The sequence below is a fragment of the Passer montanus genome, unplaced genomic scaffold (genome assembly GCF_014805655.1).
Source record: "Passer montanus isolate IOZ18808 unplaced genomic scaffold, ASM1480565v1 scaffold16, whole genome shotgun sequence".
Lineage (NCBI taxonomy): Eukaryota > Metazoa > Chordata > Aves > Passeriformes > Passeridae > Passer > Passer montanus.
In genome coordinates this window covers 9,555,164-9,581,539 of record NW_024363160.1, presented here as the reverse complement: position 1 = coordinate 9,581,539, position 26,376 = coordinate 9,555,164, and the positions used below count along the sequence as shown (strand labels likewise).

Sequence of the window (26,376 nt, the reverse complement as noted above, 5' to 3'; positions counted from 1 at the left end):
ACACAAAAAAGTAGGAATTATGCACTGGAGTTCTCTTTGAAGTACAGGCAGGAGGTCAGTACATTCAAACTGCACTACCCTACCTATTAGCTGTAATGTCAACGTATGCTGCTGGAAAACTGGGTTATTTACTTATTTTTAAACTTTCTTCCATTAATTCTGTATGCAGCACCTGGACAAGTACCTGAAACAGTAGAATTGAAGGACTGCAACCATAGCACGATGGCAAGAAAGAAACTTGGATTACATTATAGCAAGCCTCTACTTTACTCCCTATTTCAGCATAAGATGGAAAGACATTTTCCCATATTTCCTTTAGTGGAAAAACACAGTCCAATCTTTCCTTCATTTCAGGACTTTAAATTCAACAAGTAAAAAGCATCAGCACATTCAAAGAGAGGCTCTTCTATTGCCAGAGAAATACCAAGGTGCTACAAACACTTTTAGGGAAAGGGCTCACCATTTTTTATTTCTAAGCCTCAACATCATCAGCATTTTCATCTACACCTTGAAATTTCACCTTGGAAAATTATGCAGAATAAGTCTGAAGTAGGGTAACAGCATGCAGGTATTTTAACAGAGAAAATGATGTCAGAATCTATTTCCTTTCCAAAGAAAAATATAAAATACTAAAACAGTTCTAAAACAAAGTTATCATTGCTTTGTGGCCTTTCCATGTTTCTTTGTGAAGCAGGAGGGAAATGTCAACTGATATTTAGGTAAATTAATTGAAACAGAACCAGAGTCCTGGTACAATAATAAAATAGCACAAATTTTACATAAACATTTTCAATATTGGCAGTAAATATAGATTTCAATATTTCAAATTCCAGAAAAGCTCATCCTTTTTCTTCGTTTTTTTTCCAGGACACACACATTCTAGGAAGTTTCTGTTTACAATCTGCCAAAAAATAACCATCACTTTTCTAGGAATTAATGCATACAAGATTTAATAGAAACGAGAATTCAACTGTTTCAGAACGGCAATTTTCATCAACTACTCCTAAGACTGAGGAAAGTTCGGGTACTTATGCGTGCACTGGAAATCCACCTATTACAGGAAGTTTCTCAATTGGGTCTTAACTGAGGACTTATGGGATCCACACACAAGCTAGTCTATATTTTTTCAGAAAAACACAGTTTTCCACAGCTGAGTGGATCTTATTTATCCCTTACTTTGAAGATAGTGTTTTGTGGCTTTGTTTCATTTGTTTGATTTTTGTTTTGTTGGTGGTTTTGTTTTTTTGGTTTTTTTTGAAGGGGGGCAAAGAGGGCTGTTAAATGACAGTGTATATCAAGTTGCAAATTAAAAAAAATTAGTTTTGCCTCAATAATGCCTCCTCAGCTTTCACGCTCAGCTTTTCAAACACAGCCAAACTGGTCCCATTTCACAACATTCATTCTGATCTTCGCTCATTTCTATTAAAAATTGTTACAGCCCATATATCTGTTTATTTTTCTCATTCTTCCCACACACCAACAGAGCAAAATGCAGGAAAATTTCCCTTCAAAAGGTACTACACACTACATTAATAAATAAATACTCCAAACCTATATATTTTGCAATAAGGCGATAGACCTCATCTCGATCCTGATAGTTGTAGAATTTCAAGTAGATGTCAGAACATAGATCGTTTTCTGTGCAAAATACTTCAAGTCCCTGAAATGTTAAAGGGGGGGGAAACAAATGAGAGCAACTATTAACAAGCTGTAGTACTTGTGGTTTTAACAGAATGTTCCAGTTACTAATAAGTCTTATGACTCTATACTGGGTAGCAGCTTTGCCCACAAAATCTAACATACTAAATTTTCTATTTCCAAACACAACAGCATTCAGTTTACACTGAGCCAACAGATTGTCTCTGTCTGGACTGATTAAGCCTAGGTGACAGATATTTAATTCTTTGCATTACTCCATTTGCTTAGGCAAAAAAAAGTATATTTGGTTTAAATGTGTTTTGAGACAAAAAAATTCTACAAGATTGATATTTCAGCACTAACACTGAAAGCACACAACTGAGGTTTCATTGCAGAGCTCTTGACATTCCTCAGTCATGTACAGCAGGAATCATCACTCCACATTAGTCTTAATATGAAGCAGTGACAAAACTTCCTCCATTAATCAATCCAGAGAAAATACACCAAGAGAGAGAAATTCATTCTGTCCTGTGACAGGTGCTTGAGATAAATGGAATTAATTGCTCCCTAATGGCAATCCCTTCTCCTATGCTGACTGCTTATGAAAGAAGTTTTTCACCCTTGTCAGAATTCACTCTGTTTTCACCTTTTTGAAAACACAGGAAAAAAGAACATTTAAAGAACCAGAAAGGACCATTGAGTACTGTTCACTATTTAATACAGAATTTTTAAGAACATATGGCTTTTACCTAATGATGCAGACTGTTTCAGCTGGTCCCCTTAAGAAACCATATATACAGCAAGACAATAAAATAAAATAAATACTTGAGCTTACCAGTGGCATCAGCCCATGTCTTCTTTTATAGATGCGTCGCACATTTTGCAGTGTTATTTGTACTACTGGTTTCTGTGGGGGATGAGGGAGGGAAAAGAAAAGATAGAGACATTCTAGTAGGTTTATGTTCTTCTACCTTACCCTCCTCAGAAAATCTGAAGTTTTTTCTTGACTAGAGATATTAGCAATATAAAAATTATATCCATCCATATCATTCTAGCAGTGGAATAGTGATGCTAAGCAGTTATGTTAGAAAGAGGAAGCTTGTCTTTGCTGTTGTTTTTTGCCTGAGCAGCAGAGCAGTTTAGGAGTCAGTAAGCAGCAGTGTCTGTCGCCAGCAGCAGTGCTCATGCAGCAGAGAAGCAGAACACGATGAGCCGTATTAGAGAAGCCATTGGGCTGCTGGGCAATCTGTGCCACCTGGCGGGTGGAACCAGAATGGCACCCTTATCCCCCTGGAACTCCTTTCCCTTGCTTGGACTTACTTCCAGCACGTCCGAATCACAGAATAATTCAGGTAGGAAAGGGACCTTTAAAGGCTGTCTAGTCCAACCCCACTGTAGTGAGCAGGGAGGCCTTTAACTATACCAGGTTACTCTGAGTGTGGTTCCACCTAACCTTGAATATTTCCAAGGATGGGGCATCCACCACCTCTCTGGACAACCTGTGCCAGTGTTTTACCAACCCCATTGTAAAAACCATTTTTTTCCTCTATCTAGTTTGAATCTAGCTTATTCTAATTTACAACTATTACCCTTGGCATATAGCAAAAGGCTCTGCTATAAAGTCTGTCCCCCATATTCCTCCTCCTTTGTCCTTTGTCAAGCATGCTTCCTCCATTTCCATTCTCTGTACTAGCTTCAAACATGCCCTTTATTTTCCCTGTGTCTGAGTCTCCAGACTCCACAATCTTTTGCTTGTCTTTTCCTTGTCCTTATGGCACTCAAATCCTTTCTTTCCCCACAGGGTACCAGCAGATGAGAGCACTAGATGTATGCTCCAGTCCTCAGCCCTGGGGAGGGAACTGGCAGTTCAGCATTGGGATTACAGGATGGGTCTAGTTTAGTACTTCATCCCTGGCCTGACTGTGCTCCACCAGTCTGCAGGACCAGCCATACCCAGCTGGAGCAGCACCAGGGCTGCTGATGTAATCTCACATGCTGACAAGCAAATTGGGAAAAAAATTAATCTGAAAATTAAAGTTTTCTGCTGATCGTGCTACTGCCATGTCCATACTAAAGGTATTTCACAGAATCATAGCTAAGTCAGTGGCCTGCTGAGATGATCACTTCTGTTTCTATGACAAAGTTCCAAAGCAATAATTCATCTGCAACACGCACTCAGTTTTCCTCTAGAGAAAGAAGTGGTCAGTTTAATAGAAAACTTAGCTAGGACCTCCCAAAGTAAACTACATGTATATAAAGCTCTTACTAAATTGGAACAGTATCAAACTAAGATTGAGAAATTTATCTTAAATGAAATGTAACAAATAGTGATCTTCAAATATTAATAGAGAATGAGCAAAGGACATTTTGTGCTTTGTCAGTAGGAGGTAAACTTTAAGCAAGTTAGCACAGAATGAAGCCTCAGAGAGAGAGATACACTGAATGCAGCAGAGATCAAAGGAAAGCTAATGACCTTCTAAATATAACTGAAAATAGTTGCCTTGGAGATGTGCTCTACGTGCATTTCAGAGAAAAAGTACAGAGAATTAAAACTGTCCACTAGCAGGGCAGCGTGCTCACATTGTAAGCAAGACCATCTATGAGGCACTTACAGGATATCCATTAAGAGGCTGGAAGTACAAGTTAGCATCACTAACGCACACATGCCCTGGATTAGTCACCAGTGGTGTCACCATTTCTGCTTTACATTCCATATGCAGCGTTTCAGAAATGCTTTGAAATCTACAAGTGAAGAAAAGGAGCAAGTTTACCTCCAGTTCTTACTTTGGTAGAGGCACCCTTAAATTACTTAGAAAGGTTTTAGTTAGCTTATAGCCGTGGGACATCAGAATGGGGACTTCACTAAGCCTATTTTACACAGGAATAAAGTTCTTTTTAGGGACCACCACTTAAACAGGCACTCCAGAAACACTGCTACGTTCTGTTCCAGTCTCAGGGCAGTAAGCCAGTTGACTTCTTTAGAACTATAGTTTCATTTGGTATATACTGATGCCCAATTGCAACAAATTCACAGAGGAATGAAACATTTTGGAGACAAAGTAACACATTCATCATCTCAACACAGACTTTCCAACTCCACATTCCAGATGCTTTAGAATACTAGGAAGCTAACTCTCTGAATTCGAGAACTTACACTAACTCAACCAGCCATCTAACTATCAGTGCAGTAGACTAATCAACCAACAAGATGAAAATGATTTCCCAGTAGAAAGTGATTAGAAAAGTACCTGTATTTATCAAATGAAGTTCTAGCCAAGCGTGATTGTAATATAGCAGTTATCTAATGTGGAAGGAAAGAAAAATTAATATGGTGTCTGATTCAAATGCAATGAGAACTTAATTATTAAACAGTGCTATCACAATTTCATTATTAAAGAGGGATATTAGAAATAATCAGATACTCACCATGGCAGCTTGATCTCCCATCTTATCTAGACAAGAAGCCCTGTAAAGCTAAACAATGCACTTTAAGTGAAACAGCACAAAGATGTCCCACACAGCTCAGAAGTCAACAGAAACAGGAGAGGCTTTAGCATTCTTGGTGATGGCACACTAGAAGATCTATTATAATTTCTTTTCAAAGTAGGACATATTTATTCACTTCTACTGCTATGTTACTACTTTGCTGAGTACCACCCTGCACACTAAAATCTAATATGGGCCACTTACAATAGCTGTCAGAATTAGATGCTGTGTTCAAGTCCACATTTTTAAAAATAGATATTCCAAGGTTTTCACCTTGAGTACAAATACAGCTCTACACTAAAAATCAAAATATGCTGTGATGAACTATGCAGGGATATCAAACAGCCACATACCTGATGTAGAGTTTGCACAACATCTCCTACTTTCCAAGCAACATCCAGTTGGAATAAGTGTTCTGCTCTACCCTAAAATTAAAAGTACACTTACTATGAATTAACACCAAATAGAACTCAGTGGAAAAAAAAAAAATAGAAGTAAAGAAAACTAAAGAGCCCTAAATAATAAAACTCGAAACCCCAGGAAAACTATGCTATTAAAGATTGTGTTAAACACCAAAGATTCCAAAAGCAGATATTGTTCTTTTTTCTTTACAAATATATCTTCCCTTAGGAAAGTTCTCTGTGCAGTGTTGTCTAATACACAATAGCTCTGAAGTGAATAAGTTAATATAGTACAAACACCAATAAATGAAAAGTAATACCTGTTCTGCCTATCTTAATATCTATTTTAAACACATGCAAATAGAGAACTAGCAAATTACATGTTACATTTTAAACAGCTACTGTATTTCTTAGAGATGAAAGACATCAGCCCATCAAATCTTTAAAGACTATGCTAAAGAAGTTAGTCACTCTCATCTACATAAGTCGAGTTGAGCTGAAAAGATCCCAAATCCAGTCTATTTTGACTAGTCATTCACAAAAGCCTCACTAACACATCAACCAGCTTGTGTGGCACACTCATTTTTCTCCTACGAAGTTTTCCCAGCTTTCTTAAGTGTCATTTTATAGTAGATATTCCTTCTTTTACTTAAGCATATTAAAAGTATGCATATGGATCAACTGGCACTAGCTTTACTCACAACTCATATTTAGCAAAGGTTGTTGAATACTTTTATGACCCCTGAATGTAGTATAAAACTATATCAACATGTTTCTGTAGCATTTTGTCATTTCTCAGGCTAGACTTTAAAAAAAAAACCAAAATGATCAGTAAGACTAAAGCAAGACATTGGTCAGTAGATACTACAGGATTAATTTTAAACTAAAGGAAGTCATGAAAATCTAGATGATCTTCAGTGTGAAGTAAGTGATCTGAGCTGAAATGACAGCAATGCAAGATGAAAGCACGCTTCAAAAAGCAAATGGAACTGGATTATAGGGAGATATTAAATTCAGTAGCAATTTGGATAAAAGCCTTGAAACATTTCACCCAGAGCATCATTTTCCTTCAATAGGAAAAAAACCCACAGCTTTCAGAAAACCTTGTGAATGGTCTACAGGTATTGCTTACAGCCAACAATGTGACAGTTTTTGTGAGCAGTTGTCTCTGTAGCTCTCCAGCCACATTCAAAGACAAGAGCTCAGTATTTTGTAATTGATCTGAAACAATCAAAGAAAGACATGGGAGATAAAATGTATTACTCAATTCCAGCACTCAGTGAAGTATATGGAACTGGCAACAATTCAAGTAGAAGATATTTAGCAACAACAGAAAAAAAAATCAGAAAAGATTGAAGGTGAAGTAGATTTCTTGTTTTAAAATGCAGAGAAAGAGCTGAACTTCAGCAAAGTAAATTGTGATGGTTAACTGTCAGAATTGTTTTAGCTGTGGATGAATCATAACTTAGAAGAAAATGAAGTGAAAAGCTTTCCAAACAACCCTTCTGATTCTTTCCTTTTCCACTGTGTTGGCAATGAGATAAGGTATTTGTCTGATACTTAATAAATCTTACACATGGCTGCAAAACAGATCATAGAAGAACCAGAAGACAAAACAGGTTCAACACATGAAGAATTATCAGAATAAAAAGAAACAAAGGAAAAAACCACGAACCTTGAAGTCCTAGTTCAGAAGCAGATCTAATCAGAAAACCAACCCAAAGCACTTGTTGAGAGGACAGAGATCCTCTCTGGTCTCTTTGCTGTTCACTACAGCAATACAGACTTACAGACTCTATCATTCTTGAAATTTCTTACTTCAACAAAAACATTGAGAAATATAATTCTGTCTTTTTCAACTCTTGGGCAAAATGTGAATTAACTCTGAAAAATGAGAGTTTTGCATTTGTGTCTTAACTAATCTCACAATTTAAGCAAAGAACCCCTACTTGTATGCCTTGAAGCCTCCAGGCTCAGAATCGGAGCAGACCGACCCCATCAGCAGAAAGCAGCCAGGAGCAAACTCCAATTTCTGCTGTGAGCAGCCTTACCCACCATTTCTTTCAACTGAGAAACACTCACCTGGGAAATATCAATTAGCAATCTCTCATCTGAGCAGAATCTCAGCAATCTCAGGTCTGAGCAGAACTGAGAAGCCACTTAACCAGGATGCAGTGTCCACTGTACACAAGCAGTCATCTGATAGGTCTGACTGTTGGGCCCATAGAGCTGCACATCAAGGTAAATGGCATGCAGCATGTCTTCCAAGAAGTATCAAAAAGCCATCACAGAAGAATTCAGACATGCTTTTTCAATATTTTTTAAAAAATACTTTTTTTTTAAAAGCTTCACTGTCATATTTCTCAAATGATAATTATCTTACTCTTTCAGAAATGAGAACATAAATCCTTAGGAAACTCCTTAGTTTGCTAAGAGAAGTGAAAAAATATATACTTACTCTTACTGTTTTATAGGGTGCAATAACATTTCTCTCTTTAATGAGAAAAACCTGAAAGAATAACAGTTATTACAGATTCACACCTTAAAAAATAATAAAATAAATCAGAAGTACCAGTAAATACAAAGCTAAGAACACTGTTTAAGCAAGCAAAACACTGGGTTATAATATCCTGCTTTAACTACCCCAGATAAACTGCAGAAAAACAATGAGCTTTTAGATCAGCTAAGTTCAAGGAGGGCAAGAATCCAATTTTGTTCAGAGACTTACTTATACAGTTGATTAGTGGGCTTTTATCCTAATCATATGATCTTCAAGGAGCTACATTCAGTGGGGCAGATCCTCCCCCTCCTTTAGTGGCTCAAGGCTCTGCCCAAACAGGAATTACCCCAGACTGGCAACACACAATATACTCTGTGCAAACTTTCTCAAATGAATGCCTTTCTTCTGCTGTTAAATGTTTCGCTTCCAGCTCCAACCACAATGAACACCAGATTTCCTCCCTCATCCAATACCATGCTTTTGAACAGTTTTATTTCTCTGGTGCTAGCCTCATCTCTGAGAACATCTTTCCTCTCCAAAACCCACATAAAACAACTCTCCTTCTTCAGAACATTCTCATAACTGCTATAAAAAGACCTGATTGGTAGCACACTAATTGGTATGCCATGCCTTACTATCCACAATCTAAAAGGCAATAAGCCAGAAATAAGTTATGGTTTTGCTGTCTGTAGAGAAGGCTCAAATTTGCTAAATCTCAGGCCTAAGCTCAGGACTGGTTCTGAACTAAACAAAATACACTGGACTGCTGTCCTGGGGTGACAACTGCATAACCTACTGTGTTCTACTCCAGGCCCAAGAAACTTGGATGATCACAGGTCCCTTCCCAGTGCCTCAGTTTCCTTCCTATAGGTAGCACACCTGTGGTTCTACACTCCTAGATTCATTCAGAAACCTTCTAGCTGCTACACACAGCCTTCCCCATTGCCACCAGCTGATAACAGAGCCAACATTCACCCCATGACTGCTCCAAGAAACATCCAGCTAGAACAAAGCAAGTGGCAGGCTTGGAACCCATATGCTCAGCATGCCTCTCTAACTGCTACATTAAAAGACAAAGGTAATTAGTGTCTTTCATCTGACATCATCATGTACAGACCTGAATCAGGCCATGGGAGAATCAGAATGAGAAACCTGCTTCACATTCATTGCTCTACTTCAGGATAACTACACTGAGTACTCTATATTACATAAGAAGTAGACATAATGGCTTGGTTTTCTTTACTTGTAAGCTGAGCAAAATCTTAAGCATACTGTATTAATTTCCTATTTTTGGAGGATTTCCCCCAGTTTTATCTGAAGAAAAAATACTGAAATATCAAATTATTATTCCCATTACTATATTTTAAAGCCATTAGTTCTAAGTTGTCTGTTACATAAAGAAAAGCTGCTTATCCAGCTCTGTACTAACAAATTTTTCTGATTCTAAAAGGCAAAGATATTTAAGATGTTCCAAGTATTCCCTATGTGTTGTTTCCTACAAGGCCAAAATTCTACTTTAAAAATACATATTTTTAATTAGATCATGATCTGTCATAATTACAACTAAGGGACTACTTTACACTTGGAATTCCATATGACTTTTATACAAAATGCCACCATTTATGATGCCACCCAAGTATTTCAGAACGTTTCCTCAGAGATAGAAAGATGATTTGCAAGCTACAAATGGGAGGACTGGTGGGTGCTAACCACACTTGCCATCTTAAAACTTAATTCCTCTTTCCTACAAGATGTTTCTTATAATCACTTGGTCTTCAGAACATAGAATAATGATGTACTGTGGAAGCATTGCCTGGAAGAGTTAGAAACGCATTTTTAAAAATCACTCAGTGCATAGAAAACCTGCCAACTCAAAAAATAGATTACACAGTATTTTTCACAGAAGCAGTTTCAAAATGATTAAATATACTGGTTACTACAACGAAAATCACAAACTTCTCTGGCATAGAAGTTAACCCTTGGTTAACTCTAAGAATCCACAACCAAAACTCTTGACTGAAACTTTAAGACAGTAGCAAGACACTTTCAGAAAACTACTTGGTGGACAGCACAGTCCAGAGTTTTCACAAAGCTGAACCATAGGGACCAAGATAGCTTTGCCATTACCCCAACATGCTGCAGAAAGTAGATGAAAGCAGTGTAACAAAAGCAAATTTAAGATGATTAATAACAAGTTTTATTACCATCTATTCTCCTTTTTCATTCAATTCTAAGGTTTCCCTAAGCTCCATTATGAAATGCACAGGGCAAAAATGTTTAGTTTATTGAATTAATGACTTAATGAAGTCATTAACAGTTTGCAATTTCCAGCATCAACAGTTTCACATTAATGATAAATTTTTGACACTAATTAGTTTTGTTTTCAGTTAACTTCCCACTCTTGGATTACAGCTTTGAGGAAAAATACCATTAAAGAACATAATGCTCATTTATGTAACCTCACCCATTTATACATCAAAAATCTATTATACGCATGTCTTACCTGGCTACATACAACAGAAATCCCTCCAGATGTATTCCTAAAATGTAAATAAGATATTTGAAATGATGGGAATTTGGGCTTTAAAGGAAGTTAAATACATACAGTATCCCAAATTTACCTACCTTGTGAAAGGGTTATTTGCTTCATTATCTTCCGGGGCTTTTATACTAACGCAATCCCGCAACGGTATCTGCAGCAAGTTATAAAAATACAGTATTTCTTAAAAGCTTTTTAAAGAGAATTTTTAGTTACCAAGAAATTTAAGTTTGCACTACTTACCTTGATAATAGGCTGGATATTGTCATCTGGTTCAAAAATAATTGACTTTGAACAGATTTTTAGGGAGCCTCTGAATTTTCTAAAAGGAAAAACAAAGGAAAAAAAGTTGTGCATGCATTCATGATCCATGAGCCTAGAATGACTCCAGTAAATGAAGGTATGTAACAGTTTTGTACCTTTCATCTTTGCAATCTTTATTTATGATATGATTAGCTGTATGCTGTTCAAAGTAATATTCTTCCAGGTTCAGAAGAAGCAGTGAAAACCTACAAAGTAAAAATAAAAATCTTTTATTCTAAGAGAAAATACCATAACAGTTAGTACTCTTAATAAAACATTTTGGGTGTTTGGAAAGTTTTCACTGATCTCTTTGCTGCACCTCACACCCCAATAATGAATTAATTTAACTTTTTAAAATAACAACCTATACAGAAAATTCGTGTACATGTGAAGAAGATCAACTGATGCTCTTCCAACACATATAAGGTTAGATATTTGATTCTGATGTCTTAGATGGAAATTATTATAATTTAACCAGTCTTTCTGCTTTAGCCGTGATCAATGCATGCCAGGCAAAATATGCAATGACACAAAAAGGAAGGGCAGGAACTAATCACATAGAATAGATGGAATTGGATTGTTTTGAAGCAAAGCCAAATTAGACTGGTCTAAAATGTTAAGTGAAAACACTGGCACAGATTTTACAACATGAGTGAGTCACTCAATGGATGCCCTCTGAGGAAGCATTACCCTCCTCACCAACCACATTCTGTACTTCCTCCACACCTCTGTTCAGCCCCCAAGAAGCCTGTTCATGGCCTAATGTGATTAACAACAAACCTCAACAACAACAAAACAAAAATAGGAAACTGAAGTCTTCGAAAGTATTGAACTGCAGGATCATAGTAATGCCAGTGCTGGTACCAAGTAAATGCAAATAGTCCAGATTAGGGGGAACGTGAAAATGCTTTCTCTACCAACTTAAGTAAAACTGCTGCAAGCGATCAAAACTCAACAACTTTCTAACAGGGTGAACACTTGGTCACTGAGTGTTTCACCTGTAGAAAATGCCAGTGGATACTGGCACAGCAGGAGAAGCAAAAACAACTTCAGTTGGAAGTACAACTTGTTTGTGTGCAGCGCTGATCTGATCTGCACAAGTACTTAGTATTTATTTACACCCACATTTTGAGCTTTTTGTATTTCGCTCATGATGTGCTTCACTAAAAATGCCTGTGAAAACACTATTAAACACCAAGTGTCCCCAGAGCAGTATTCAAACAGCAGTAAATATGTCAGGAGTTCACAAAATGAACTGAGTGAATCGAACAGCCTGTTCATTAAAAAAGCATTTTTCACAATGGAAAAAATAACATTATTGAAAATATATCTTGTGCACTTAAAGACTGTGTTGTGGTTGTTATTTTAAACAGAACATAATACAGGTTTTACTACAACTACAAGTAACAGTGGCTCTATATACTCAAAACTGTTTGTGTTCCCAAGATACTTTGACTTACTGCTCTGCTGCTTTTTTAAAATGTCACAATGAAAAAAATAACATTATTGAAAATATATCTTGTGCACTTAAAGACTGTGTTGTGGTTATTTTAAACAGAACATAACAATAAGCTTTTACTGCAACTACAAGTAACAGTGGCTCTATATACTCAAAACTGTTTGTGTTCCCAAGATACTTTGACTTACTGCTCTGCTGCTTTTTTAAAATGACTTTATCTTTACTTTCCTCTCTTGAAATCAGTTTTTTTTGATCCCATTGAGCTGGTTTTGGCTTGGTTTTCTTTGCAGTATCTACTATGGGGCTTTGCTTTGAATTTGTACTGAAAACTGTTGATAATTCCAGATTTAAGCACTGAGTGTGTTTAAACTGAGCCGAGGCCTTTTGTGCTTCACCCTACTCCGCCAGCGAGGAGGCTGGAGGTGCACAAGGACTTGGGAGGGGACACAGCCAGGACAGCTGACCCCAGCTGACCAAGGGTTATTCTGTGCCACTATACTCAGCAACTGGGGTAAGCTGCAATGTTTCATATCCTATTATATTCCATTTTTCAATATATCATCCAGCTGGAGTCACCCAGGACAAATTGATAATTTCTGATTTTGCAAACTCAGATCTTGCAAGTTCTATCACATTCTTAAAGCTTTTTAATAAAGCTATGTTAGGATGTATAAAGAGAAATTCACCAGTAAAATACTCTTCTTTGTAGTATGTGTAAGCGTATTAAGTATACTATACATATAATTATTATTATTATTATTATTTAAATAATATAAAAGTCAAGAACAAAGGTAGCACACAGGTTTGTTTGAAAAAAAATCTATTCTTTTTAATCAGGAAACAGCCACTATTGACACAGAGAACATGAGCTTCAGAGAAATGGCATTTATGGTCCCACAATTTTTTTTGCCAAGAAAACTGTGATGCCTGTTCAATAGAATTCATTTCTGAAATTCTTCATGCTTGGCCTTTTCCCCCACATATTCTTTTAACAAACTCCTCACATTTATATTCTTTCTAAATTCACCTGTTGACAGCACTGGTATTTACTAGATTTTTAAGGTTTTGGTAAATGCAGGCATCCCTCATGTATTCAAGACAAGCCATGTTTTTATATCAAAACATTGGCTGTTATTCACAGTAACTATAATATACTCAGCATAAGCCAAAATACATAAACCAAGAAAGTTCTCTTTGAAATTTTTCATTATAATTACCTCTATGAAACTATTCTATCTTTGTATACTTGTCACTTATAAATCAATTCACCTTGCCAAAACCAGAAGCTGTAGGCAAGAATTTGAGGTATTCTTTCCCCAGCACAACACTTACTGCTGCTGAACCAGATGGTGTCATGAAGGGAAAAAAAAGAAAAGTAAAGACATGCACAAAAACTCAAGATGAACTCTTTATATAGGCTAAACAGGTACTGTGGGGAAACTGTAGGTTTACTCCTTTTTAAATACCATGTTTGCTAGCAGCATCCAGTTTATCCTTTTGTTATTCTCTCTGTGTCTCTTCCACATGAGTACTCATTTTCCAGGCTTACAGAGACAGCATTGCTGTAGAGCTTCTTGCTAGAGACCAGTGACCTCCTGTGCAATGATCTCCTGCTCACTGACCTCAGCTTTGCTGTCTGGAAAATGGGTTGTAATGCTGTGCTGGAAGCTGTTAAAGCATTTTTCTTCAAACACTGTCCATCATATAGGCTAAGTGCATTTTGCATATTGATCTTCCCCTCCCACTCTCTGCAGAGCCTTCCATGTAGTTCCAAAGCCTCTTCCTAGCATTTCTACACTTGCTGCTACTCTACTTGCAGGTCCACTTACTCTCACTGCATTTCCTATATTTTCAGGCTGCAACAAGTCACTTCTGCAGGCAGACAGAGCCCAGATATCAAATCTCCACAAATGCCATCACACTTCTCTCGAGCACCCACTGCAATTGGAACAAACTTACTGTCTGTCCCAAGAACATGTCACAAAAACTGCCCCTTTTAAAATTAATAGGACACCATAAGTGAAAGCAAAATTTTCAGACTTGCATCTCACTCCTGGACCAATTCAAGTTACTGCTATTAAGGAACTCTGAAGATTATGATGTGTGATCTCTGGAATAACCTTCTGGAATTTCTCAACTCATCTTAGTCTTTACTGTTCAAGTATTTAAATTTAATTTGCCTGTGTTAATGATCCATAGAGTTGTCAAAGAAAAGTCAAATTTCATCACATGTTACTAGAGTACAGCCAGAGCTGTTATCTTCACAGAAGTAGTATCTTTCACAGAAATAAACAGAGCCACTGATAGTTACTGTATCAACAGGGTCCCTCTTGAGAACCATCACTGTGCATAATGATACTTCAGGCTTGCCAGGAGGTTTAACAAGTACCTACAGATAGCAAGGGTACAGATCAGTCTCTGGCATGTTGCATAAGTAGGCAAACAGTATTGTGAAGGGCTGAAAAAAATAGGACATCAATCATAATAGCTATAAAATTACAGCAAGGGGGATCTTCAACATGCAACTAAGCAGTTGGGCTTTGGGCTATCTGCCTTCCAAAGAGCTAAAGGAAGTATTCCAAAGACACTTGTGATAGCAAGATGACCAGTACACCAAATTCATATACTATCAACTGCTATGTGGTCCTACAACAAGAATTTGTATGCATGCATTTAAAATTAAAATTTAGCATACATCATACATTTAAAATAGTAATTTAATTCTGCACATAACAGGAAGACTTAAAAAATATAAAAATCAGCAAGTAACATCAGGCAGAGAATGCATGAGATACCCTGTATAAGAAACTGGTTAAACCTGTAAGAGTTGAAAACTCTATTTTGGTTTTCAGGCACTGAGCAGCTGTACAATTCCCAGTGCTGTGTAATTAACAGCACACACTGTAAGCCTATGACTTTATTACACTGACCTCGAATAGCAACCTGGATCAAAAAAATCAAAGCCAACACAAGTAACAATAAGTAAGTCTGTCCCCAGTCTACCCTTCCTTGCCTTCAAGTCTGATCCCAAGACTTAAAAATCCCTCAGTCTAAGCAGTTAGGCAAATCAAAAGTTTTAACTGGGTAAGGTACAGAAATGCTTCAGTATCTAAAATGAAAAAGGGTTTTGATTTTTTTTCCAGTTTTAAATTATCTGCAAGAACCAGCATCTAAAAAACCCAACCAAATAAACCAATAAACAAACAAAGCCCCATTCTGGTTCTTACATATTTGTAGGAGATCCCTTCAGTTTCTATTAAACACCTTTGCCTGGTGCTCTAAAACTTTATACTCCTGTAAAACAGTAATAGACAAATATCATAAACAGAAAAGGATCAAGTTTGAGACATTTTTCTTATTACCAGTAAGTGGTAATTTTGTTCCAAATTCAAAATCAATAGCCCAATTTTTAATTGAAACTTCCCAAGTACAAATCATTAATGAGTTTTTATCAAAAATCTACTTAAAGAAAGGTAATACTATAGCTTGGAAAGCAACTCAAATATCTGTTGACACAAAATCCTTTGAAATCCAGCAATAATACTCACACCTTAAAGTTTATTACAGGATGTTTTTATTCTTACGCCCTAATAAAGAGAGGTTTATGCCCACAAATGTTGTGGTCACTATGCTAGTCAATGGTTTGCAACATACTGTTTAAGCTAGTAAGCCACAGGCATGTCTTCAGGGATCATTTACCTTTTTTTTTCCTACAATGAACTTGACATACTAGGCTATCAAAAAAAAAACAAAAACAAAAAACAAACCAAACATATTATTCTGAAAATGACACAGAGACAAATTAGACAAGATTTTCAAAAAAGTTCAAACCCCATGTAGCTGTGAGGGTTGAGTCTGCAAGATGTTTAATGCCTTCACTATAGCCTCTTAACAGTCCAGCCTTTACCCTCAATGTTTCACCAACAGCAAACAAACCTTCAGCAAACTTCCAAGATGACTGTATTTTCTTACTAGGTGTAATATTTGAAAAATGGAAATTGAAGGGGGGGAAAAAAAGCAGCTTCAGTAACTTTGCTGGTCCCACACACTTGTAATGCCTCAAAAACTACTTCCAGTTGTGTAGACCAGGCAATTTTGACTTAAAAATTATCACATTAGCAGACAGGCCATAATGCAAGCTTCTATTCAGAGCTGTGGAGTTTTCCCAGGATAGTTTTGTACATGGAAGGGTACATGGAATACCAGAAACAGTACCATAAGAATAGGTCAGGCACAAGAAAGAGGTGGTCAGAAAGAAGACTTTACCCTTTGGAATGCAGCAAACCCACACAGCAGCTCTGCTATCAAAGAGATGCTAGGAAAGAGGCAGTTTCACTTTCCAGGGTAAAATAAATCGGCAGCCACCACTGCCACCACGGCAAAGCCTTGAGCTTTCGAGTGGGTGGAAAGGCACTTACACTGTTACACCTCAGGTTTAATGCAAGTTCTGCATCCAAAAATCAACAGCAGCAGCATCTTGGAGAGGGAAGAAAGAAGAACATGCTAGATAAGGGAACATCTTTTGTTATAACAACTTACACAGCTGGAAAAACAAACATCACCAACTTAAATAACACAAGGAGTCTCCCAGATCCAAAATGGAAAAAAGATTTTCAGCCATAGTTGTGCTTGTCTGTCTGAGGGCATATCTTGAGGGGGCAGGAGCTACAGCCCCCCAGATAACTTTAATGGAGGATTTAAGAGCTTTTCTGCTGGAACACCTTCAATCCCCACACAGTGTTAAAAGTACACAGAATCTGGTAAAGAGTTAATATTTTAACAGTCTATAAGGAGCTGTTTGAGCTTAAAAGGTAAGCACCTACACTTAAGGGGAGAGGTAAATTAAAGCATGCCAACATAATTTAGCTTGAAGACCTATTTCAAATTCCTGTCTTCGTAGTAGTAGTAGTTCTAGAAAGATTATATTAAGAATAACTGAAAAATTCATATGCCAGTCAGTTGGAAGGTATTTTCTTATGAAGAGAATCAGTATTCCTTTGAGAAACAGCTCCAGGTAGAAAAAAGAAAAAGGTAATCACCTTGCCAAGAAAAACAGAACTCGCTTCCTTTTTCAAAGAGGTGCCATATAATTGCCACTCAGAAAAGGTCTGAGGAATATGAGTCAAGAACACACCCAAGATGCATAAGAAAACTTGGCATTAAGTAGCAAGAAAACACTTGCAAAACCTCAGCTTGTATGATGTCATTCCCAATACACAAGGTCTGGGAACCCAAAGGCACCCAAACATTCCTAGCATTGTTCTGAGTATGCAGCCAAGAAGCCAATCACCCTTTACAAACTACAACCTGCAGTTTATAACTCCTGCCAAGATGCTACAAAATATCCTCCAAACAAAAGTGGCTTCAAAAAGCATCAGGCTTAGTCTACTTGAGAATTTTACTGTTCCTCTGCTTGATGTGCACATCCCTCTATACTTCAGTCTGAAAAAGTCTCAGACATTCAACATCTGGGGAGAAAAAAAAAAAGAAAACAAGTCCACAGTTTATTTTATATACTAACTTCACCTGCCAACTGGAGCATTGGACTTATTCAAACTGGACACAGGAATGACCATGCTGGGACCAGTGCCTTGGCAAAATCCTGTTTATACCACCCAGGAAAGGTGTACCCATTGATCCTGCTTTAAATTCATAATCTGTGATTGAAGCCTTACTATTTTTGTCCTTCCATCAGAAAAGCACATGCTAGAAATCTGCTTGGACACAAGGGTTGCAGGTGGTTGATCCAACACACCTTGCACAATGACTTGACTTGAAACTGGAAGTACAGTGCTGATAACAGGAGGAAATTGTCAGGGATGAAAAAGCAGGGCAGCCCAACCTAGCAGCAGCACACAGCTATGCAAAACCAACTCTAAAATTAAACCTCCTCCCAACAAGAACAAATTATCTGTAGACCAGCTGTAGGACTCATTTGCTGATCTTTGGATAAAAGCCTTCATTATGCATATTTTGTCTCAAGATAGTAAGATAAGGCTACTGATTTAAAAAAAAAAATAATTAAAAATATATATAAATCCAATGCCCAAGCAACCATCACACCAAATCTGCAAATAAGGCTACTGATTTTTAAAAAAAATTAAAAATATATATAAATCCAATGCCCAAGCAACCATCACACCAAATCTGCAGCACCTACATGCTGCCAGTAGGTTGCTTCATGTGAATGAACCCAGCAGAAGAGATAAACCCCTCACATAGGAAGCCAAGCAGGGTCCAAGACAAACCATCAGGATCATATAGAGAGACTCCATACCAAGTATTTACACTTGTCTGCATTTGGGCATACTGCCAGCAGAAGTGAGAAATCAATTTATAAAGAAAGCAACAACCTGAGCCAAACACCACATCATCTAATTTGATGTTTTGTAACTAAAATTGTTTATAAAAAAGGATTGCTGTTCATGAAGGATCAATGTTTTAGGGATTAAATAAACTGTCCTGGACACAGGACATTTCAGCATTTTCTTGTTTTCTTCTAGAAAATGGCATATACTTAGAAAAGAAGGTTTATGTAACTAGATATTAAAGTGGACTAATTAGTTAAGAAGAAATATTTTTTTTCAGATCACTTAAAACTAATCTGATCTTCCTTCCCTCCAAAGCAACTGCATAAGAAGATTAACTTCTTACTTACCAAGTTTCACACTACTCTTAACTGGAACTTTTATAGCTGAAAGTTTTGTAGAAAGCAATGCATAAGTAACAAAAAAACCAAAAAAATCCCAACAAACCCCAAAACAAAACACACATCAAATGCAGTCGCCACAAAGTTTTAAGATGTCCTGTTCATTTCACTAGGAAATATCTACCCCAAGGATACAAAGATCAAGCAAAGCTTTCATGCAGAAGTTGGTGTCTCTAACAGCTACTCAGCACCCTAGACAAAAAAAATTCTCAGAACCTGTCCCTTCAATTAAGTCATAGCAAGCTGGTTTCTTTTTCTGTTTTAAGACAGAACTATAAGGACAACATGCAACAAAAATACAGTGCTTCTGATCTGATAATTCTAAGCTTGAAATATTTTAAATCACTTAAATGCTTATAAGATTTCCTAACTGAGAAAAGCACAGGAAAAGAGAAAGAAGGAGGGACCTGATATAGGGTACAAAACATATAAATTTACTTAGATTTTATACTAATATCAATTGCTAGGTAAGGGGAAGAAACAGAGAAATGGGTTTGCAGATACAGGAAAACCTGCCAATGCAAATGAGAATAAGACTGACCTTTCATAAAGTGCTCAAATTACAAGCTCAAATAATAAGATCCTGATATGCTTTCAAGTAGGAGGAAAGAAAAAAGTTCTGTTTAACAACTGTAGATCAGCAATACTGACATTGATATGCTGGGTTTGTTCTCAGGGCTTTTTAGAAGAGGTTTGGATCCTATTTAGGTTCTCTGGGACAAGTTGGGTTTTTGGCCTTTTTTCTCAGCTTAAAAAAAATAAATCTATTTACATTAAATCCATAACACAGCTAACACAGTCATTTTATTTGTTTTTCCTACAATTAAGATGCTTTCTTTACGAATAAAAATATTTCTTTTTTCCTTCTATACTGGAAGTTCGTCCTTTCTGCCTGCAGCCCCTTACACACATCTGAAACTACAGCTGTCCCCCCAAAGCAACAAGATACACAAGAAGACAAAACGTGATCCAGAACACATCTGTACTAAAAAAAAAAAAAAAAAAAAAAAAAAAAAAAAAAAAAACACAGCTGTCCCCCCAAAGCAACAAAATATACAAGAAGACAAAACGTGATCGAGAACACATCTGTACTTTAAAAAAAAAAAAAAAACCCACAAGAAAAAACAACACTTCAGAGGATGTGGTAGCTTCACGGGCTGTACAGCTATGAATCAGAATTTACATGGACAGAGTGAGTCCAGCTCTTCATCATGTGGTTTTCTCATCAACAATAAGCAGTGCTGTGTAACCAGCAGGGACCTGCAGCAGGAATTCGCACAGGGCTCACATGGGACCAGCCTGCTGTTTCCCTGGTTCCCGCAGCAGGGGACACCTGGGGATCCCTGAACCCCCAGAGAAGGTGGTGTCCTTCTGCTGTGCGACCCATGCTCTCACACAGATTTCCTACGTGGAAATGTTAGGCTTGCAAAAGATTTTAAAACTTTTTGACAAGACAGATACAGCTAAGCCAGGCAAAAGGAAGTGGGACACTGCCTAAAAATAAGAGAGAAAATTCAGAATACACTCAAGCACGTTGCCTTTGTTGTACAACATAAGCCTTTGTTGTACGCTCAGAAACAAAACAAAGATTACAGTCAGCTAAGAGGAGCGCGCAAATTGAATTTAATGCCATAAAGAGACAACATAAAGTGTAATTCAAGGGCTGACAGTACACTGACTATAGTGATCAGGGGGAAAAAAAAAAGGAAAAAAATATCACAACAAACTACAGTGAAGCACAACTCCACGCCACAAGCACAACTGAGAACCAACTAATAAACAAACATTTACAAGACGCTGTTTTTCACGCAATTTATGCAAGGCAAGCAGCATTCCTGTTTTCCCAGGTCCTTTCTACACCCTTTCCAGCCCTAACTCAGGGAGCCATCAGCCACCTGAGCTCAACAGTAACAACAGCGAGGGCAGCACGGCGCCGGGGCGCTGCGCCGCGGCCTCTCCGGAGGCCCCGCAGCCCCGCCGGGCCCTCCGCGGGGCCGGGGCCGAGCGGGGGCGGCCGGGGCCGGTGGGGCAGTGCCGCTCACCTCTCCTTGGAGTACAGCTCCCGCTCCAGCCGCCGCCTGCGGATGAAAGCCATGGAGCCGCCCGGCCGAGCCGCCGGAGCCGCCGCCACAGCAGGCCGGGCCGGGCCAGGCCGCGCCTCAGGGAGGCGGGGAGAGCGGGGAGAGCGGGCCGGCCGCTGTTCCAGCCGGGCTGCGAGACCGGCCCGCCCCGTTTGTACCGCCGGAGAGGCGGGGGAAGGCGGCACAGGGAAAAGGCCGGGGAAACGGAGTCAGTCGGCACCGGGGGTTCTGCGCCCTCGCCCGGGCTGCGGTGTCTCTGCGGCCCTTCGGGGCCTCCGCACGGAGGGAAGCTCCCGCTGTATTACATTGTGAAACAGCTCGTTACGTGGACTAAAATAAAAGTTTTAGATGTAGTGCCACTGCAGTGAGATCATTGTGCCCGTAAGGCGTGTGACAGAAGCTGTCGGGGCAGGAGGTGTGTTCAAAGGCTGGAATCACAGAATGTGGGAGCTGGAAGGGATCCGAGTCGATCCCTGCACAGGGCATTCCCGGGAATCACACCACGCACTGACAGCATTGTCCGAACGCCTCTTGAGCTCTGCCAGGCTTGGGGCTGTGACCGCTTCCCTGGGGAGCCTGTTCCAGTGCCCAGCCACCCCCTGGCTGAAAAACCTTTTCCTCATACTCTGCCTAAACCTCCCCTGACTCAGCCTCATGCCGTTTGTTCAAGTCCTAGCATTGCCTAGAAAGACCTCTATAGAAAGAGAAGTAAAATCTCTTAGTTCATATAAAAACCCTTCAATTCATAGAACTGTCACAGAATCCAAATAATTTGTTATGAGATTACAGACACAATCTCTCGTGCAGTAGAAAAATCCTGCTTTTTGTATATTTATTAAGTTAGAAAAATGGATTAATGGAGAGGATATAATTTTTCACATAGAAACTAAAAGAATTATTGGCTCAAGAGATTGTCTGAGGTACTCTCTGCACTCAGATGGATTCAGGTATATGTTGATCAGTGTTACTCAAATATTTTCAATCTGTGGACATAGATAGAACTGTTGTATTTACAGAAGGCAGATTTACTTTGGCTAATTGTCTTTCAGGGTTCTCTTCAGGAGTACTTCACAGAATCTAAGGAGGCAACAGATCAGAGTTTGAAAACCACTTCTGTCATCTGCATGAACTATTTCTCGAATCAATTTGTAAAAACACTGTTTGAAGAAAATCTGCAACATTTGCGTGTAGCTTGTACAAACTTCTAACAGCATCTGTTAGAAGCTGATTTTTCAGCCTGATTTTTCTTTGATGCATTCCTTGTCATATTTCCAGTGGAAATCATGGAATCACAGAATCATGGAGGGGCTTGGGTTGAAAGGGACCTTAAAAATCATCTAGTACCACCCCCCCGCACCATGGGCATGGACACCTTCCACTAGACCAGATGGCTCAGGGCCATCCAGTCTGGCCTTGAACACTTCCAGGGATGGGGTATCCACCACTTCTCTGGGAAACCTCTTCCAGTGCCCACCACCCTCACAGTAAAGAATTTCTTCCTCACATCTAATCTAAACCTTTTCTCCTTTAGTTTGATGTCATTTTCCCTTGTCCTTGTCGCTACATGCTCTTGTAAATAGTCTCTATCTTTCTTGTAGGTTTCATTCAGGTACTGGAAGGACACAATTAGGTCGCCCTGAAGCCTTCTTCTCCTTTCCAGGCTGAAGAATCCCAATTCTCTCAGCCTTCCCTCAGAGCAGAGGTGCTCTATTCCTACAATAATCTTGGTGGCCTCCTCTGGACTAGCTCCAGCAGGTTGAGGACTAGCTCCTTCCTGTGTTGAGGACCCCAGAGCTGAATGCAGTACTTGAAGGTGAAAGGTATTTATGTGCCTCACATACATTTTAATAAATATTTTTGTATGAATGTATACTTTTTCATGTAATTGTTTATATGTGAGGATATTTATATCATCCTGCTCGTAGACTAAACATTTTTTCACTTTTCTTATAGACTGCACTCATAAATGATTTATTCTTTCAGCTTTATTCTGCCAAAAAGTCACATTCCAGTATGACTTTTGCCTTTATCTTAGGATATAAGGTATCAACACCAACTAGAGTACAGTAATTATGCCCCATGTGTTACACATGAGAGGAACATTCATAAATACATCCCAGTAAGAACTTGCTTGTCTTATTGTGACAGAAATTTGTGCTCAGAACTGATTCTAACATAGTGTCATCTAGTTCTCTACTTTTTCTCCTATATATGTAAGTTCTTCTCAGGTATAATATTTTGTCTTAGCCATGAGGATTTAATCTTGCTAACTTTAGACATTTATCCTAGTTAAGAAAATAGTTTTGAAATTTGATACTGTCTTCTAGCTCTCGCGGTGGTGAGAATGAGGTTTTTTAATATATCTATATTCTGTTGCATCTTGCAAATCACCAATGAAAATACTGAATAAAACTGAAATGACAACAGATCCTTATGGGTTCTCATTGCAGGTTCTCTCCAAGTTTGACATTTGTAAGCAGTATGCCAATTGCTTGGTGCTTTCATAAGAATTATGTTTCTTTTGTTTTTTGTTTTAATGAAACTGTCATGGGACAGTGTTTAAATGATACTAAACTCAAGACCTATGATACTTACTCTTTCTCTTTTTCTACCGAATCAGTGAAATTGATTGCAAAAAAGGGCATTAGAGTGAGAGCCACTGTTCCTGACAACCTTATGGTAACTTCTTAATTGTGAAATTTATTCTAGATTATTCCTTGACATCAAAATAAATCTGGATTGCTTTAGACCAGCTTTCCTTAGATAGATGAATTTTATAATTTTCTTGTCTCTTTAAACCTGTATAGTCTTTTAGCAATTCAGAGATTGTTTTTGGTATATTATTAAGTAAATTTCTTTAGGCCCTATTAACTCAATTACTTGAAATTTACATAGTTTTTAGCTCATTCTTTCTTTAAGCTCTATGGTAAGATAAATTTAACTAAGTATCTGGGCACTTCTAATGTATTTCCAGAATATTTTCTTGTTGCATTTTATACTCCTTTTTACCTGTCACTCATTTTGTACTGTAGGCTTTGTAATTTTATTCTTTTATTCATATTCTTTTATGTTACCCTTCAGTTATGTCCCCTTATTGTGACTTCTTTCTTCAAATCTTTGAAGAGCTTTTAATGTGATGTTAATACAGTCTACTTAAGCTTTCTTTCCTTCCTTTTGTTCACATCAAGATAGCTTGCTATTGTATGTTTAATTAAAAATGAGTCTATTGTTCTCTATAGAAAATCTAGGTTAGCTTTAAATGACTGAGCTCAGGCCTAGGCTGTACAGAAAGAAGGTTAATTAACTCATACAGAATGGCATGCTGTTATGATGAGCCTGCTTTTAGTACCTAGACTAGCTTGATTAAAGCTAGCTTAACTATTTCTACATAACAATGCAATCCATTGTTGGCAGTGCTGACATGCTTTTTCTTCCTCTTTTTCACAGAGCAGGGAAGTCTGTTTTGGTCAAATGTGTCATGATCACTTTCACTCAGTTTATTTTCTGCCTTTAAAATCAAAGTGAGCTCCTCTGTACTTGTCATGCAGATCCAGTTGGTAATGCCTCTTGTAACTTCCTCTGTACTGTGAAGCAAAAGTTCATCCCTAAAATACTATGAGAACTTGATGAACATTTTGTGTCCTGCCGTATTGTTCTTCAAGCTGGTGTTCAAGTGATTGAAATCCATTGTTATCTCATGGGCAAGCTTCTTGAATACCTTCATTAGTTGCTCAGAATACATAGAAAAAAATACCAACTTCCTCCTTTTGAGTACAGCTGTAGGCTATTATGAAAAATAGACCTGAATCGTAATGTAATTTTGCTTCCTCCTTTTAATTTTCAGCAGGAACAGTATCTTTTGTCTCTTCCTGAATTCAATACACATTGAATCATCATCCCCTGATTTATTGTGCCCATTTTCCCTAGCATTCTTATATACAGCTATCACTCATGATATGCTACCATATCTCTGGGGTACTACTAAACCTGTATTTCTTCCATAGTCTCACTGGATCCCTGGCATTTGACTTCAAATATTCCAAGTTGGTTTTAATTTTTTTTTTTTCATTTTTGGTTTCTGGCAGATATTCTCCATGGTATTTAACCACAAAAGCTTTGTCTTTCAGGTATCTAAAAAGCTTCTTTAAATACAATGCTCAAGTGTTTCTTGTCAATCTTGTCATTCTATTCTATTGGGCATTTTTAAACATGTTCAGAGTAGGCTTAACCTCACCTGTTGAAGCCAGTGGTGAAGTTCCTGTTGGGAGCATAAAAGACTCCTGAGTGTAGTTCAAGGATTCATCCAATAATATATGTATTCTGAAAGATATGTCAATAGCCAACCTATGACACATTAACCAAAGGCAAAAGTAGTAAAGAGTACTTTAGCTTATTGTTAGTAGAACTAGTCAGAAAACAGAAACACATTTTTTTCATGGGGAAAAAATCAACATTGTTACCTCTCATTACAATGACGTTTAAACAATTTAACATAAGGTTGTACTTTTGTAAAGAAAACATTTTTTGAAATATATGAATGAATAGTTTTGCTCTCAGGAGACATTTAGGACAGACTAACTTCTGCAAGAGAAACACTGGCCCTAGCTTTCTGTGACACAGACAGTCATTTCACTGTGTGTACTCAGTGCCTAGAATAATAAATAAATCCTTAACTGGTACATCTTGCTTCTACCACAGTAACGATAATAAAATCAACAACAATTAGACGTGTCATGGCTTATTTGTTGCCCTGATCTGAGTGACAACCTGGAGGTACATGCAAAAACTCCACTGGATTAAAAACAATCATGTGGTTTACCCTCATGATAGAATTGCCAGCTGCATTCTGAACACATTTAAACTAGTTTGTAATCATCTTTCTTGTACTAAATTCTGCTAAGATTTTCTGAGCAAGTTGTAAGTCAATTTGTATGTGTACACAATGTGTGTTGGATTTAAAATCAATTTTAGTTAAACCAATGTTTATCAATAAACAAATGTGTAATTCACCATTTTCCATAGAGAAGAAAATAATCCTAGAGGCATATTTAAAGTGTCAACATTTAAAGATGTTCTATAAGTCAAATTGTAAAGGCGAGGATGACAGAAACTTGCACAATTATTTTACATGTCAATTTAAATTGAAGATTTTATGTAAAATAAATGTTTCTAGTGAAATCCTTCTAAACCACACCCATTCTGAAACACAGTACTTGATTGTAATTTGGTTTGGTTTCGGTACTCCTTGAAGGAGTACATC

The 26,376-nt window shown here is 37.8% G+C and overlaps 1 protein-coding gene across 1 annotated transcript in view; it reads right to left on the bottom strand.

Moving 5' to 3' along the window:
• The window catches only part of NSMAF (neutral sphingomyelinase activation associated factor), a 39,259-nt gene extending 17,908 nt beyond the window's left edge, over positions 1–21,351 (bottom strand). The window contains exons 1-12 of the mRNA XM_039702777.1: positions 21,078–21,351; positions 10,984–11,073; positions 10,808–10,886; positions 10,651–10,718; positions 10,529–10,565; positions 7,984–8,034; positions 5,478–5,549; positions 5,065–5,112; positions 4,887–4,939; positions 4,251–4,380; positions 2,474–2,545; positions 1,552–1,660 (exon numbers count right to left, since the gene is read on the bottom strand). Of these exons, the coding sequence (XP_039558711.1) occupies positions 1,552–1,660; positions 2,474–2,545; positions 4,251–4,380; positions 4,887–4,939; positions 5,065–5,112; positions 5,478–5,549; positions 7,984–8,034; positions 10,529–10,565; positions 10,651–10,718; positions 10,808–10,886; positions 10,984–11,073; positions 21,078–21,130 (862 nt within the window). The 5' untranslated portion in view covers positions 21,131–21,351. The remainder of the gene's footprint in view (positions 1–1,551; positions 1,661–2,473; positions 2,546–4,250; positions 4,381–4,886; positions 4,940–5,064; positions 5,113–5,477; positions 5,550–7,983; positions 8,035–10,528; positions 10,566–10,650; positions 10,719–10,807; positions 10,887–10,983; positions 11,074–21,077) is intronic.
• Between the last annotated feature and the right edge of the window lie 5,025 nt (positions 21,352–26,376).